At 37.1% G+C, this 17,074-nt stretch overlaps 1 protein-coding gene across 4 annotated transcripts; it reads left to right on the top strand.

Moving 5' to 3' along the window:
* Window positions 1-8,796: 8,796 nt before the first annotated feature.
* LOC104437105 (probable protein phosphatase 2C 60) lies at window positions 8,797-16,432 on the top strand. 4 transcript variants are annotated; one of them, XM_010049992.3, is made up of 12 exons: window positions 8,803-9,037; window positions 9,123-9,240; window positions 9,811-9,933; window positions 10,013-10,076; window positions 12,164-12,272; window positions 12,705-12,858; window positions 13,059-13,184; window positions 13,384-13,507; window positions 14,691-14,767; window positions 15,081-15,133; window positions 15,773-15,827; window positions 15,998-16,432. In XM_010049992.3, exons 3-12 carry the CDS (start codon window positions 9,817-9,819, stop codon window positions 16,226-16,228), a joined length of 1,110 nt encoding a protein of 369 aa, XP_010048294.2. In that variant the 5' UTR covers window positions 8,803-9,037; window positions 9,123-9,240; window positions 9,811-9,816; the 3' UTR covers window positions 16,229-16,432. The 4 variants fall into 4 exon arrangements, with proteins under 4 accessions (XP_010048293.2, XP_010048294.2, XP_010048292.2 ...); XM_010049991.3 differs by lacking the exon at window positions 9,123-9,240 and having other exon boundaries at window positions 8,797-9,037; XM_010049990.3 differs by having other exon boundaries at window positions 8,803-9,240.
* Window positions 16,433-17,074: the final 642 nt, after the last annotated feature.

Here is a 17,074-nt window from a genome sequence, read left to right as displayed (position 1 = left end):
AGACCTTACAGTCAAATAAGAATCACATATTGTAGGTTGTCCACATCTGAGGATATTTATTCAAGAAGTCCTACAAATTTAATCTTCAATTTTTCAATTATGTCAATTTACTCATAAATCTTTTAACGATTTGCTAATGTAATCATTTCAGTCAATTTTGATTGGAAATTGCTAACGTAAACGCTAATCATCTTATGTAGAGCAACCAGCTTTGATGTCAACAATTTTTAGCATTTTTTTTTAAATTTTTTGAATTTCCTTTCCTTTCCTTTCCTTTATTTATTTTTCCCCTTTCTTTTCATTTTCTCTATGGCCAAGAGCTAGCCACAGGTGAGGGTCAAGGAGGGCTGCCCTCACCTGAGTGACTGTCACCCTTGCTAAATATGGGCGAGGAGTGGCCCCTCGCCCACACTTGCCCGTGGCCAGCGATCACGAACCTCTCCTATGGCCGGCCACTAGCCACAAGGAAAAAGGAAAAGAAAAAATGAAAAAAAGGAAGGAAAAAAAAAACTTCAAAAATCATTCATGTCAACGTTTGCCGTACCACATTAGGACGGTTGCCGTTTGTATTAATGATTTTCAGCCAAAAATGATCGAAAAGACTATGTTGGCAAAACGTCAAAAGGTTTAAGAATAAATAAACATAATTGAAATATTTAAAACTGAATTAACCACCATATGATAGGTCTAGGATTTTTAGGACAATTTTTCTCGTACTTTATGTTATCAATAAAAATATTCCGTACAATCCATAATTCCTAAAAATTGAAGCATTATAGTTTTCAAGTTTTTATTATTTGGCGCAATACCGACCATTAACCCTCATTTTTTTTCATCCATCTGAATTAAAACTCCTATGCATAATCAAATATGATCGCAAAAAATGCATAATAGAAAATGTTGCAGAAAATTCATATGTTTTATGATGATAAATATCATAAGTGAACTAACGTGAGAACTTGAATGTGCATAATACATTCTCTACATAAATAGATTCATATGTAGATGGTGTTAGTAGTAGGATCTCTATTAGTGTGAAAGGGCCTTTGCTTTACATAAGGCGAACAAGCTATTGGATTTGAAATATGCTGATGACCGGATGGACCTTGCAAATAGTGGACAAGTTATTGGATGAGGTCTCTAGGGCTTGGCTTTGCGCAAGTCCATGTCTTTTGCTTGTTAAGCTGCGTTTGGTCGTCGAGATAATAATCAAGTTATGATAGGATAAAGTAGGATATTAAATCCTCTGGATAATAAAGACAAACATATCTAATCCTATCAAGTGTTTGACGCACTTCAGGATAAGATTAAAAAATAAATATGATATTCAATTAAATTATAAAATAAAAAAAATAAAAAATTCAAATAATTAAAGGCCATGGAAAAACCCTAGATCTAGGAATTGTGGCCACCACTGCAGTGGCCACCATTGAAAACAGCAAGCACCGGCTCGCCGTGCAACGGCGACGCAAATCGGTAAATGTTAGACTACGACATAGAGGGGGTGGGGGAATTTTAGGTGACCACCGAATTAGTCTTTGCATTGCCTCAAATTGATTGAGGTCCCAAATTGTCAATGATACCAAAGATTTACAGATGCTTCATCACCATCACCATCACCATCTTCCCCTCTTCCCTTGAGATGTCCAACGTACTTTGTAAGGATTCTAGCATTGTCAATGAAGTGGCGCAGGTGGAGCCAAAGTTCAAGCCACCGATGTTTGAGGTGGCACAAGCAATGCTCCAATTAGTTCCACATATGCCTATGAGAAGACTTTTGCCCTATTCGTCTCAAAAAGCCACTCTTGGTCATCGGATTCAGCAAGTCCATGATCCAAAGGAAGGGGCACCCAATTGCTGGCGTAAGAGAAGCGAAGATGGGAGAAGAAGTGGAAGAAGAGGGCTAACAATGAATAAGAGAGACGTAGGCATCCATTTGACATAGATGCTTATAATATCTTCTCTTTTTGTTAAGTTCTTTCTTTCCTTAAAAAAACAAAAAAAAAATTATCCAATCCGGGCTTATCCCACCCCCTTCCTCGGATTTTTTATCTGGCATTTTATTCAGATGTATCCGGGTTTGTCTGATCCGGTGGACATTCCCAAACATCGGATAGGATAACAAATTATCCTATTTGAACTCAAATTCGGATGATTAAACGCAGCCTTATAGACTCAAATGAACTGGCTATTAAACTAGTCTTCCTCTTTTTGCTTTCTTGTATGGTGAATAAATTAAGTACGTGTGATCAGCAAAGAGGTCAAATGGACCAGTAGAAGGTGAACGAGCTATGAGGACAAGAAGGCATCAACAAAGCTTGGGTGGACCTTGCCAAAGGGAACAAGCTAGAGAACATGTGATCATCGAAGAGTTCAAATGGACATAATAAGTTGTGAACAATCTACAAAATATAAGGGTGCCATGCTCGGAAGTTCGTATGTGTAGAAGAAGAACAAGCTTGGTTATGTGTAAGTTTGGAGGGGCCTACGGGAGAGGGTGTTCTCGGAACTGACGAAGAAGTGGTTCTACGGCGGACCTCTACAGTCTTGGAGACAAGACGTAGGCTCTTTATCAATTTGATTTGAAATAAAATTGGTATTTTACAACCAGTTTCAGGTGATGGAATACACAAAAAGCATACCAGAGAAGACAAGACTAATTACCATATTTGAGTGTGCAATAAAGGATGACATGCCGTCTCAAAAGCAGAAGTGCGAGTGTGTGAAGTTTAATAAGAGAATGTCATGTGTGATAAGAATCGTTTGAATATATAGAGTTATAGCCATAAATATAAACAAGAATCATCTTATGGCACTATCATCTCAAGGATGACATACAAATCCAACCTCAACTTGGATCGTGTCAACCGTGAGATTAGGGTCGGTTAAGTGGATAGGCGGAACCACTATAAATATACTTTGCATTTTCTTCCATCTCTTAAACTCATTTATATTCTGTCAATAGAACATAACTGTTTGTGTATACGCACAATTGTTCTACAGCTTGAGTAAATATTTTTTACACACTGTCTACCACTTAAACTCAAAAAGGATTAATAATATTGTTTGGGTCTAATCTATTTATCAGAGAAAATAGTCCAAAAATGACCCAAGAATATCTCAAAATTCAGGTTCCCGCATAAGAGCTAATGTCGAAGTCATAAGCAAACGACGGAGCTATCTACAAATGGTAGCTTCCCTCGATCATCTAAGATGCAACAATCAAGATTAAATTTGAGTGTGTTTGGTAATCATTCTGTTTCTGAAAATAATTTTTGTTCATAAATGATATTTTTTTATTTAGTTCCCTAAACAAGACTCTGAGCATTTGAAGACGTTTGGTAACTAACCAAAATTTTTATTCTCGAAATAGAAATACGTTTGGTAAGATTCTTAATTTTTTTATTTCTTTTAATTTTTAATACTTTAATTATATTTTTCTTTTTTTTTTTCTCTTTTCTCCTTTTTCTTTTTATTTTATCTTCCTCTCCTTCCTTCCTCCTTCTTCACCCTCATTCCTTGTGACTAGTGATCGACAAGGTGAGGTCCAACATGCTCGTTGGAGGTTTACTTGGCCACGGCGAATCTGAGGCTCTCCTTGCAAGAGCATCGCCGGTGGCCAAGGAAAGCTTGCCTCGCCAAATCTAGTGAGGAGAGCCTCACGGTGGTTAGGTGAGCCTCTGGCAAGCTTGCCGGACCTCACCCAGCCAGAGTTAATAGCGGCAGCAATGGCTAGTAGGACAGTGGCTGGTGACCGACTGGGAGGAAGAAGAAGAGAGAAGAAAAAAGAATAAAAGAAAAAGAGAAAAAAAGAAAAACAGATAGGTTTGATTCTAGAGTATTTCTGGGAACAAAGAAGTAATTGTTTTTTACTTTTTGATTATGTTCCATACCTATTCTTGGGAAAAAAATTTACCAAATGATTTTTTTTTCTTTTGTTCCCGTGAATAAAATAATAGAGTTCGACACTATTTGGCTAGTTAAAAATAGACCCTTTATGGACCAAAGCAGCATAACTATGAAATTTTTAAAGAATGAATCAGATCAATTTTAATGAGTGCACCAAAGAATTTTCAATTTTAGCTATTGATTGCATATTCCAATGTCGAAGCCATTATTATTTTAGAATCTTATTAATGAGCACTTCCGATATATATATCATTTATTTAATTTGGAATATTACCATTTTTTATGTATTAGTTAGTAGGTATGCATTTGAAACTATAATTTCTTTTTTAATCTTTTTGTCAAAAGAAATTTCTATTGATTACCAAAATAATACACAAAAGGATCAATAGGAAATTTCAAAAGTCACCATAACGAAGCAAGCCAGTAAAGTTACAAAATAAATAAATAAACCAGAAATCAAGATATATCATCAGAGTATGGCTGATTGAGATAATCATATTCTTTTCCTTCATAAATAGATCTATGATTCACACGTCACACACGCCACACATGTCAAGATCTAATATTGTAGTTGCAACTTTGTCTTTTGCTGGTGTGTCCCCAACACCATCACCATAGGGGACAATGTAAATATGTTGAACAAATTTAAATCTAACACTTATGAGAGCGAATCCTTCAGATTTAATATTAAAATTGCTGTAAACACCATGGAAACTGGAGGAAAAAATATTTATTCATTAAAACTCCTACATTTAGAATTACATCGGAGAGAAAAGCTTCCAAAAATAAGAATGGAAGAGCAAAGTTTTCAGATTTAAAATTAGATTAGGAGAGTAAAGAAAGAAATGAGAGGAAATAAATGAAAATTCAAGCGGTGCCCTGGAAACAATTGTTGGATACCCTGTAGTAAATATTCTAACCAATAGAAAATTGACTGATGTTTCCTATTGTCCAATAAGATTTCGAAACTTTGATATTATAATTTAATGGCCCCCAGTTAATGCGGATTATCTCAGCACCCAGAAGGTTCCACGTTCATCTCCTGAACTAAATTATTTGAACTTGCTTGAAATTAGGGTTTCCATGATAAAGGACATCATTATCTGCGTAACAACAGGTCCCACCTCGGGCACGATTTGTCAAATTTTCAGATTCCTCAATCAGTGTTGTGCCACAACGAGGGGGAGAGAATGAAAAGACAGAAAAGGAATCATCACAGGCTTTGAAATAATTGGTTAAAAAAGAACAATTTCTCATCACTCTATAGATGTTTTCTTTTGAGAGCTTTAAGCGAACGAATGCAGAGGCCTTACAATTTAGAAACCGCATAACACTCCACAGGCTTTATGAACCGATTAAATTCAAGTAATTGATTTATGTAGGTAGCCTAATTTAGAGCAATGTGTATACAGTTGACAGAATTTGAGCTTATGACTTTTAGTTCCTTAGTCGAAAATCCTTGATACTCCAATCAACTGCATTAACTAAGAACATTGTTATATTATTTCTAACAAGCATATATTGAGAAAAACAGGTTTCTACGTAAAAACAGAAGTAAAGGAAACTAGAAATAATAATTTTTCTCATGAATGTTGTCGACTGCTTTGCAGCTAGACGGTAAATATCGACATTTTCCATGTTATATGTGATCAAGTAATTTGAAAATCAAACTATTTCATCCTAAATATGACCCAAAAACTCAAACCCACTCAGTGACATCATTTTTCATATGCTTTATAGTTGGAATTATCCACACAAAAAGAACATCAGCAATATAAATGAGTATACTATACTCTTGAAGCGCCCCATTTGATGGGTTTCGATTCGTATCCCAAAGCTAACCTTTTTCCATTTAAAATGTTTTCCTTCCCCAAAAGCTCGAATTGGACCCACGAATTTCCTTTGCATCCGCCGATCCAAATAAGTGATGCACACGTTTTCCAAGGTTGAGAATGACTCGACTTTTAAAATGCATAGATTACCCAAGACAGGAGGAAACGACAGGGCCGGATAGGGACTTTCATGTCGGATGCGCGGACACAAAGACCCAATCATTCGGCATCAGCTTTGCTTTTTCTTCTCTTGATAAGGTTACATGCATTACAGATCCAACCATTGGTTTAAGAACTTCTAATTACTTCGAATTCTAAGTACAATACATCGAGTCATTTCGTGAGCTGATTTCACGAACAGGTCTTGATGCCCGTCATTATCGATTAGAACTAAAGATATTTTGTCTCAAGATACAACTATAAATAAGTAACGAACTTGATAGACCTATCCACTAATTAGTAATGCACGTGCTAGAAAGGAAAATGCATCAATTATGTGAATCCACGATTCAATGTCTTCTTCATGCTGGGATAGATAGGTTGCACGAAAATTGTCCAAAAAGTCATAAACATATTGTACGACGGATAATTCAGTCTTGATTCTTTCAATTTTGTCAATTTACTCCTAAACCTTTTTGATGATATGTCAATTTAGTCTTTCCAGTCAATCATCCAAATAATATGTTTAGGAATGAATGGACAAATTTTCAAAAGATCTATAATTAAATTGAAAAATCATCAAAAAATTTAGGATTGAATTAACACAATTGAAAAATATATCATTAAGTTGACTTTTGAGAAAATAATCCTAAGAAGTTGCATCTATTAACGAAGGTATTTAAACATAGGAAAATTGAGTTAGTCTAAGTTGTCCACCGCTGCTATTGAAGTTAATGAGAATGCTGAATCTAGCTAAATATGAAAGGATTTTAGGTGCCATCGGGGTTCCATTTTTGTATTGACTTTAAACAACCCAATCAAAGGAAGATATTTTGGTAAGATTCGGAACTTCTTTTATTGGTCGGGCGGCCAATGATGCGACACTCTAAAAGTATATGAGAAATAACCTTTTGGAGCTCATGAAAAAGGGAGTAAATTTACTAAGATTTAGATAGAGCCCTCGTCCGTATATGGATTAGTCTAAAATGCAAAACTACGAGTACTTTGGTTCGTTTTACAATGCATTTACTCATGCGACACTCAAACTGTAATTAGAAGCTTAACTTGCACTTTTCTTCAAGAGAACTAGACCATATTTTTCGATAAATATATTTTAATTACGGCCATTGAGAAAAAAAATAGGTTTAGCCTTTGATTTCGCTTTTTAAGTAAAGATTCCCATTTCGATTGTATCGGTTAAAATGTTCAAGACTCGATTACATTCCGTATGTGAAGTTTAAGACTTCGGTATAAGTTTCCCGAAGAGATTAGTACCAATAGCGGTGAAGAAGTAGTGGTAGGTTTGGCATATACTTGTTTCATAAGAACTGATTTATCAAGCAAAATAATCGATATTTGATAATTAGATCACGTATCTTTGTTAGTAATTGGCACATGTCAAAAACTCCCTCTGCCAATAACAATGGCTTGGTGGTGCGCATCTAGATTCGCCTTCCTCTATACCATCGCCATAAGGAGACAATTGGCTAAACAAGTATTGATATAACATTTGGAAGAACAAATTTTCGTGAATCAGCGAGACAAAAGTTTCTGCGACCACCATTGAAACTAAAGTAGGGGATCTATATACGAGAATAGCATAGGGGTATTAAATTTTTGAAAATATATTAATTAAACTTACAGATTTAAATTGAGAAAGGATAATTTCTAGATAAAAAATTAAACCGAGAGAAAAGGAAAAAAAAATAGTGTTCCCAGATTTTAATCGGGAGAAAAGGAAGAAAAAAACAAGGAAAGATTGAAGAAGGGGATGGAGAGAGAAGAGAGAGGGAAAGAGACTTTTTAGCTTATTTATCATTCATTTGTAGCAATGGATGTTAAGTTGCTATGTTTGTTGTCGAGTTATTATTGGTCGCGGTGGGGGTGACTGTAGCTAGAGTCACCTCAATTTTTAGCTAGCTTTTCAGAATAGGCTATTATTTGACTTGAGCCATCACTTCTCCATAAATTTCAATCAAACCCATAATTGCGTTGGACTTTTTAAAAGCTTTTAACCCATACCCAAGTCGCCCAATTTAAAGCAACCAAATTTCAAGATATCATATCTCTTTGGTCTTGACCGTCCACTCACAACAGTGCCTAGAGATTTCGGATTTCTCCGATGATGAGGTATTATTTTTCATCAACATTCATGCCACTTAAAAATTTTAAAAGAAGAGGAACAATATATGAAGTGTATTTTTGTTATGAAAATCATGTAAATACGTGAATTTTTAAAGGTAAAGTATGTACAACAATTTATTCACACTGTTGGGTTTTAATCATAACGTAGTAATTAAGGGTGAGTATGGTTCCAATTTAAAATTTGAAATCCGAGAATATAATTAGTGGAAATCTATCTGGTTCCAAGTTTTAATATATGCATAGTAGGTTTGCAATTTGAAAATTTAAAAAGCTTATTTTGACGAGAACGTTTCAAATTCTAAAATGGTGGAATTTGGAACAAGTTTTTGCTTTCTTATTTATATTTTTGTGCAATCTTATGATGTTTCATGATATTTGATAATAGATGTATAATTTATAACCACTAATCTAAGTTTTCACTTTATATATGAGATTTTTACTTTGTTGATTTTTCATATTTTTCGTGTGTCATATAAAATTATGGTCAATAAATTATAGCGACGGGTGATGGTCATTAAATATGATTATACATGTGATGATAATTCTTAATTTCAAGATATATAGAATATGTTTCAGATTCTAAAAAATAAAGAATTTATTCCACTGAGGGACCTATACAGTATACAGCCCAACCGATGATTCCGGACAAATTATTCAACCAGAAAATTTGAGGACCCGTTCTGTACCGACACCAGACAAAGGTCGACGGCAGACAAGGCCTAAAAACAATAGCATATAAAAATGGCGTCACTCCCCTCTGGTCTGGTGGGCCACGCGCGAAAGCAAGGGCGAGACGAGACGCAGGAGGAAGAGAATTTCTTGAGGGCGGAACCACCACCCACCTTGACCCTCGTCTCCTGGTGGATCACCACCCCCTCGCTCCTTCATTCACGTCTTTCCATCCAAATTGAAGCAACCCCTTCTCCTCAATCCTTCCATGGTAACCCAAATGCGTCTCTGACCGGTTCTTCGCCCCGGGTCACTTCAGCCGCGTGAGTATGCCTCAGTGTCGTGTTGGGTCGTCTTCCACCTGATCTGGAGTGTCCGTCTCACCCTCTTCTCGTGCTAAATTTGAAGTCTTTCGAATCGGGTTTCGGCTTACCTGGACTGGGGAGACGTGGGTCGTGCTGTGAGCCTTTGCTTACTCGCGTGTTTGCTGTGGAATTTGGTGCTAGATTCTTGAGGCGCCGTCAGGGTACTGCATTGGTTGCTGTCCTTGGTTTGTTCTGTAGTTTCTGATGTGTTAAGTGTTCCGTGCTTGATCGGGAATGTCTAGAGTTCGTCGATCTATTCATCCGGGTTAACGTCTTTTGACTGTTGACTGACAGTTGCCAAACCTTTGAAAATACTTGTGGTCGGATTTCTATATGGGAATCTTGGAGGTTGTAAGTGTTGATGGAGATGTTAATTAGATATGAAGGTTAATAAATCCGATCGTCCGATCGTGAAAGACTTGCAATAGGGAATCTCTGATGGATGGAACCCTGGCGTATGCGTGTGTCTCTATCTGATTTCGACATGGTCGACGTGTGATTTTGGGTTTTGTTGAAACCACAATTGACTTTTCTTGCACCATTTCAAGATTATAGCTGAGGGCAAGAACTCAGAGTGTTGAAACTGGATTCGCCGGTCTGGGAATTTCTTATGGTGTTTACTTATTCTGAGTTTGACATTCATTTGATTTTTAGCCGGGGAGTTCTGTGTCATGTTCTTTTTCTTCCATTTGATTGTTTGAGTGAAATATTGTCTCACATGTAACTTACAGACAGAAATGGGGATATATCTGAGCACTCCGAAAACTGAAAAGTTCTCAGAAGATGGCGAGAATGATCGAGTTAGATATGGCCTATCATCTATGCAAGGTTGGCGTGCGACAATGGAGGATGCTGTGAGTAACTTGCATCGAAACTTTGCTGCTGTGACTCAGTGCTAGTATGGCTCATGAGTTTTTTTTTTTTTTTTGGCAGCACGCTGCCTATCCTGATCTGGATGCTTCCACCTCATTCTTTGGTGTTTATGATGGCCATGGAGGTATCACCAATAATATTTTGCTGCCGAATATCTTTTATCTTAAAGAACCAAAGTTAGCCTAGCCAGACCTGCTTCTCTGTTCCATAGTCAAGTCAGAGGTCCATCTGGATATAGATGTTTAGTGACTCTTTGTCTCTTATAAATTGCCATCGATGTGCCACCTGATGGATTAATGCAAGTGCTTTTTGCTGCATCGGAGAGTGTGGAACATTGATAAGCTAGTGAGTCGTGAGAATGTTGATCTCATGGCAGATCTCTCATAGACTCTTAATCAATTATCAATAGCACTGCAGTTGCTTTCTTCTGATGTTAATTACAACTCTACTTACTGTTCCATGGCCACTTTTAGTTGTTTACATAGTATGTGTGGAGTGCAAATACCAGGTTGGTGTTTAATGGAGGCATCTTTAGCTTTCTGCAACTGTCAATCTAATCAGCAGTTTTACTTGTACTACTTGGCCTGAAAACAGGTCATAAAAGATCCTATGTAGGACACGGGCATAGCCATTTTAACTTACATGATTTGTTGAATTATCAAATCATCATATGGCTAATGCGAAATGCGTATGGCTTTAAAATAAGTTGATTGAGGTTCCTACAGTGTAGAACAAAATATATACTCTATTTCACAATTTGAAATCTTTGTGCAATTGATATGGTTTTCATAATGATACTGACTTACATGAATGATGAACTACTGCCTTTGATTATACTGTTACCAGTTTGTTGCCAGAAATTACAGAAGGGAAACCCCTGTACATTTTATGATACAGTACATCGTTTAAAATGTAGCAGTGTTATCACATGCGACAAAGTATTGGTCAATCAAATTCTGGACTTATTAAAGTCAGCTCTTGGGAAGCCTTGTCGGTCAGCTTCAGCTTCTTGCTGACAACTTTGTGTAGTTATAAATTTATCGGATTTCTGAAGATGAAACTGAATGCATGAAATGCTTGTATCACCAGCTCAGTCTGATAGACTCAAACGCCTTGTTTACCGTTTCAGTTTATTATGTTGATCCTTTTTTGCATTCAATTCGTAGAAGATCTTTGGTCACTAATTATTTTACGTCTACATGAGGGCTTTTGGGAGAAAAAGAAACCTATTAAATCAAATTGGTCTGTACCAATCTAAACTAAATTGGCAGTTTTAGTCTGTCAATTTGTTTGTTTCGGTTTGGATGAGTTCTTACAGGGTGATTGTTTCATAGTTAGCTTATCCATTTGAAATAATTTATAAACCCAATCAGACTAGATAAATGTAAACTAATGAATATTTTTATTAGTCATCATACTATAGGAATGTTCGGGCTCTTACACTTGACGGGAGGTTATTGTGGTTATATGGTCTTTTTGCTTGTGTACTGTATACTTCCATTCAAAGTTTCAGTGCCCTGACAATTCATAAATTTTAATCTCTTTCTTTTCATTATCTGTGAAGAGTCACAAGTCTTTGCTGTTTTGTACCTGATGTCAGAGATAAAAAGTCACTAGCCAATGTTATTGTTCGTATGAAATTCGTGGCTCAGCTTTAATAACTGAAAACCAAACTGAATAAAAAAGGGACCCAATATATCAGATTGGTTGCAAATTTTGGAACAATAGTTGTTGGTTGAGTCGTAAATATACTCTAAAGTGAACAGCTAATCCAAACTGCACCTTCTAGCCGTTTCCTACTAAGTGAGGTCAACTCCATGGTTTTTCTTATGCATTTGCTGTCTGTCCTCTATTCTGGACACCTCTATGCTAAATTCCAACAAATATAATGATTGGACTGGATTTAGAACATGTAGATTCAAGAAAATGGCCTTCATATCCCGACAAAACTGTTAGCTATAGTGGAGTTTAGATTTTGTGTAATATGTTTGTTCTTTTTGGGTAAGGGTATGATCCAGGTAAAGTTTTGCGTTTGATTTGGTGCACTTTGAAAGGGCCCAATCTTCATATCTAACATTACTGGTCTTGTCTTTCTGCCATTTTTGTCTGATATGCTAAATTTTAGGTGTATATGGTCTAAAGCAAAATGCTTAAGACTAATTTTGCTGCTAGATGTCAGATAGTTTTTGTGAGAAGTACTCTTTCTTGCAGGGAAAGTGGTAGCAAAGTTCTGTGCCAATTATCTTCACCCGCAGGTCCTCAAGAATGAAGCATATGCAGCTGGACAAATAGGAACATCCCTTCAGAAAGCTTTTCTCCGGTGATTCCCCTTCAGTCATAAATCTTCTGTTCCTCTTGCCTTTTCTCTTTGGGAAAAGCATTTTCCTTGAAATGTTTTTTACGATGATAAATTAGCTTTGAAGAAGTTTTGGTAGCCACTCTGTTTCTGTTTGTGTAATGATTACTTGTCAGTGATGGTTGCCTGAAATCATGAAGTGGAATAGAACCAAAGTGCATGCAGTATGTGCTTATCTCAGCAGGTGTTGTTGCTCTCTGCAAGTAAGATATCATATGTAGAACCTGGCTGCTGAAACTCAAACTTCATTTAGGTTTGTAGCTTGTTAGATAAGTAATATAAAACTCATTAATTTCTTATTCTGAGGGTGAGAATTTTTGGAACTTTAATCATATGTAGCAGCTACTGACATGCTGTCCTTTCTTCTCTCTTGCAAATGGTGTTATGCTGTTGCAGAATGGATGAAATGATGCGAGGTCAAAGGGGTTGGAGAGAATTAGCTGCTTTGGGAGATAAAATCAACAGATTTACGGGAATGATAGAGGGACTTATATGGTCTCCAAGGGGTGCAGATAGCAATGACAAGAATGATGATTGGGCTTTTGAGGAGGTATTCAGAAGCAATGGGATCAGTTTTATTCTTTTCCTGTATTTGCCATTTGCACTAAATGTTGTTTCTCAGTATAATTTCTTGTTTTATTCAGCAAAAAAGAACAGAAAATAAAAAAAATTTCTTCTTTTTTGATGTGGTTGATTTTACCTGTCATTTTTGTTTTCTGATTTATGTTTTGTCCTTGAGTAATTCTATAGGGCCCTCATTCTGACTTTGCTGGACCTACTGCGGGGAGCACTGCCTGCGTTGCAGTTATCCAAAATAACAAACTAGTTGTTGCCAATGCTGGTGATTCTCGATGTGTCCTGTCTAGAAAGGGTCAGGTAATATATAATAATTCAATCTCATTGGACACTTATAACTGCAATATATTTTCCTTATTTGAGGACTATTATGTCCTCAGATATTAAGATTGTAAAGGTCATTGTCCAGCTTTATACATGCAGAACATATGTAAAATGTAGAGAGTGGTCTGAGACCAAATTATTCATTCCTAGTTGGTCTCCGTCTTGCATGCAACAGGCATTCAATCTGTCTAGAGACCACAAACCCGAGTTGGATGCTGAAAAGGAGAGGATTCTAAAAGCTGGAGGTTTTATACATGCTGGACGAGTAAATGGAAGCTTAAATCTTGCAAGAGCTATAGGTATCTGATCTTTCACGACTAGGTTTGTTTGGGATTTCAACCTGGATCCAATCGTCTTTGCATACTTCTGCTTGATATTGGAAAGGAACTTCTGAACTTAATTGCCCTTGGTGCCAATGTTTCTAAAACCAGGCCTGACCAGCCAGATCAAGCGGTTGGTCTTGGTATGATTTCATGTTCCAGTCCAGTTTGGACCATCAAATGCGGTACGAAAAACTGGACCAAACCTTTGTCGATCTGGTTTAGCTGGTTGAATTGAATAGGGCCAGATTTGGTCCAAACTGGTAATTAGGGAAAGATTTACAAAATGCAGTGGTGGAAAGTTGACCCAGGGACAGATTTCTAGCTGCCTGGGTTAGCCCTTTGCCACTTAGCCGCAAGCTATCTTTATAATAGCAGTGACAAAAAAATAATTGCTGTCTTAAACAAGCCTAGAGCAATAAATTTATTGATATTTCATGCTCCAGGCATTGTGTGGATTGTTCCCTTTGACTCCTAACTGTGCATTGGAAGGCCTCAAGCCTCCAACCGCTTGGCCAACAGTAATTATACTTGTCCCAATGAAAAGCTAACAGGTCAACCAGTTTAAACGCCTGAACCAATAGGTCTTTTGATTGATTCTCCCATCCAGTTTTGTAAACAATGCTTCACAGAAGGCCTTCTTTATTTTATGGGAAAAAGCCACCAAAAATCTTAAACTATGCTCAATGTGGCACATTTATCTTAAACTTTTTCTTGTGACACTAAAAACCCCAAACTTGTACCCATGGGACACATTTGCTCCAAATTTGTATTAGTGTGACACATTTATCTCAAACTTTTTTTGTGACATTCAAAACCCTAAACTTGTATCCGTGTGACACATTTGCCTCAATTGTGGGGTAAATGTGTTGTATGAGTATAAGTTTGGGGTTTTTGATGTCAGAAAATAATTTGGGGTAAATATGTCAAATGGATATAAGTTTAGGGTTTTTTGGGTCACAAAAAAAGAGTTTGGGGGTTAAATGTGTCACCTAAATATAAGTTTGGGGTTTTTTTTGTGTCACTCTGGGGTATATGTGTTATAGTAAGCATAGTTTAGGATTCTTAGTGGCATTTCCCCATATTTTATATAGCATCTCTAAGCACATGTTTCTTTCGTATCTCTATAGTTTCAATGGATAATTGTTTTCACTTGCTGCAGGTGATGTGGAATTTAAGCAAAATAAATTTCTGCCAGCTGAAAAGCAAATTGTAACTGCAAGTCCAGATATAACTACTGTATGTGCATCTTTTAAGCGCCTACTCTCTTTTGGCTACAAATTTTACAGGATGTTATGTAAACTGCCTTCCAACTGACAATTTCTCATCTTTTTTCTCCTCTTGCACGATGTATGGCTATTTCAGAGAGATTTTAGAAGTAGAATGCTGAAATTCAAATAATCTGAGTCACATCTGCTAGCGCATTTTTGTTGATGTTCTTGCTTTTTACTGGGCATGCTTGTCTGTGTATTATATATATGCATTTGACTTAAAAACTTTTCTTGCTATTTTTCTATTTGTCTAATTATCCCTTTTGACTGTTCTATGATAGGTTGACCTTTGTGAGGATGATGATTTCATCGTGCTAGCATGTGATGGCGTCTGGTATGCATCTTATGACAATATGACGCTTACCAATTTCAATATGACAAATAAGAATTAACTTGAGTTTGATGCTGAAAGAAAGGTTGTGCCCTACCACTCACATTGGAGTACAAATTAGAGCCAATGCAAGCATTTGCTGTGTGTGCACCCTTGTGTGCACCCACAAGTGTTCTTTTGAAAGATATTATTGCACCTCATTTCGAGATGTATCAGAAAGATGACATGTTAGCCTGCAGTTCTAAAATAGTCCTCCGACAATGTTTGTAGTTGTAGTTTACTTGACATGACCATAATCAACTCTTAATAGAACTGTTTGAAAGGATATATAACCCATCACTCTCTTTTAGAGTTTCGTTTTACCTTGTCTCACACATCTTATAAATAAGCAGTGTTTATTCTTCCGTTTTAAATGATTTGAGTCTACTATGTCATGCATGGAGATTGTTTTGTGTGTGGCAACTATTATTTTATTCTCTATTTACAGACTTTCCTTCTCGATTTTTTCAACATTAGTAAATATTGTACAGTAATATATAGAAAAATTTTCCTGGACAATGTTGCCATGTCAATTTGTCTTCTTGTTTTCCTTACCTGGGGGGTCGTCCGAATGATGTTCTATTTGCCATCTGTGCTTTTTAGGGATTGCATGTCCAGCCAGCAGGTAGTGGATTTCGTGCATGAGCAGTTAATCTCTGTAAGTGGACTAGACCTTGTGGAATTCTGGTTTCTTAATTTGGGGGCTTGTGTAGAGTGACTTCTACTTTTAACCTTTGATTAGCAATTAGTGTGGAACTCAGATTTTGACTTTTGTATAACCCAAAACACTCGAAAGAAAATTGATGGTTAACATCGTGCACTGTGCAGGAAACGAAGCTGTCTGCTGTGTGCGAGAGAGTTCTTGATCGTTGTTTAGCACCATCTACCGCCACTGGTGAGGGATGTGACAACATGACTATGATATTGGTGCAATTCAAGAAACCAACCCAAATGATTACAGTACCGCTTGAAAAGCTATGTTTGCCTTCTGACTCTGCTAGCGGTGCCCTGAGTCTGGGTGATAACGATCTAAAACCTGAGGAAGTTGAATCGAAATAGTACTTACGTGTAAAATTCTGGATTCCACTGATCATAAGGACATGATTTCCACGAAATGTTCAGTTTAATCTGCCATTGTATATAATGTGCCATTGTATATGATCAATCGATTGATGAATCCATGGTTGCTTGTTTAATCTTCCCAGGAGCATTGGATTGAGTATTCCATGTAATTTCTGAATAAGGATACGGGCTTGGACTGTAGTGTATTGCTATTTGGGGACGTCTGACGCCTGTTGGATGCAGTCCTATGGTAAGACTCGTACCGCCGTCCAGAAAGCTTCCTCTGAAGTCTTCGGTGAATGCCGCTTAACTTCGTGGGTAATGTCAGCGTTGAGACCCTCAATAAACCTTGTTAGAGTGGCCATAGGTTCCTCTTGCAAATTACAATGCATTATCGTCATTCATCAATTCAGCGACGGTAGGTGACTTGCTTGAGATTCTAAGTTCAATCCATCAACTGTCTTCTAAAGTAGGGAGGAAAGCATTTGTCTTTCAGTTTCTGTTTTATCTCGGCCCCAGCAGATATGAGTTCATCCCTTTTTAGGTTCATTTGAGTGGACTATCGATGATGCTTGGCGGAGGCTGTAAGTTTCAACTTCGCATGACGAATCCTATGGCTATAAGAGAAATACTCTAAGACCAGCTAACTGACCAAGGAATGCATGCGGTTCAGCTCCACCGTCAAAACTGCCTCCCTGAATCTTAGACCTTGGTTATATCCCCATCAAGATCCGACCAGTACCTGGTCCTCTCTCTCTGTGAACAACTGCACATGCTCCTCTCTCATTCCTCTCTCGGTCGAATTCTACACGCCCGAGATTCTTACCCTGAGGACTCTCGTCT

The sequence above is a fragment of the Eucalyptus grandis genome, chromosome 3, assembly GCF_016545825.1.
Source record: "Eucalyptus grandis isolate ANBG69807.140 chromosome 3, ASM1654582v1, whole genome shotgun sequence".
Lineage (NCBI taxonomy): Eukaryota > Viridiplantae > Streptophyta > Magnoliopsida > Myrtales > Myrtaceae > Eucalyptus > Eucalyptus grandis.
The sequence above is the reverse complement of the archived record's forward strand: the minus strand, read 5'-3'. Positions and strand labels throughout refer to the sequence as shown.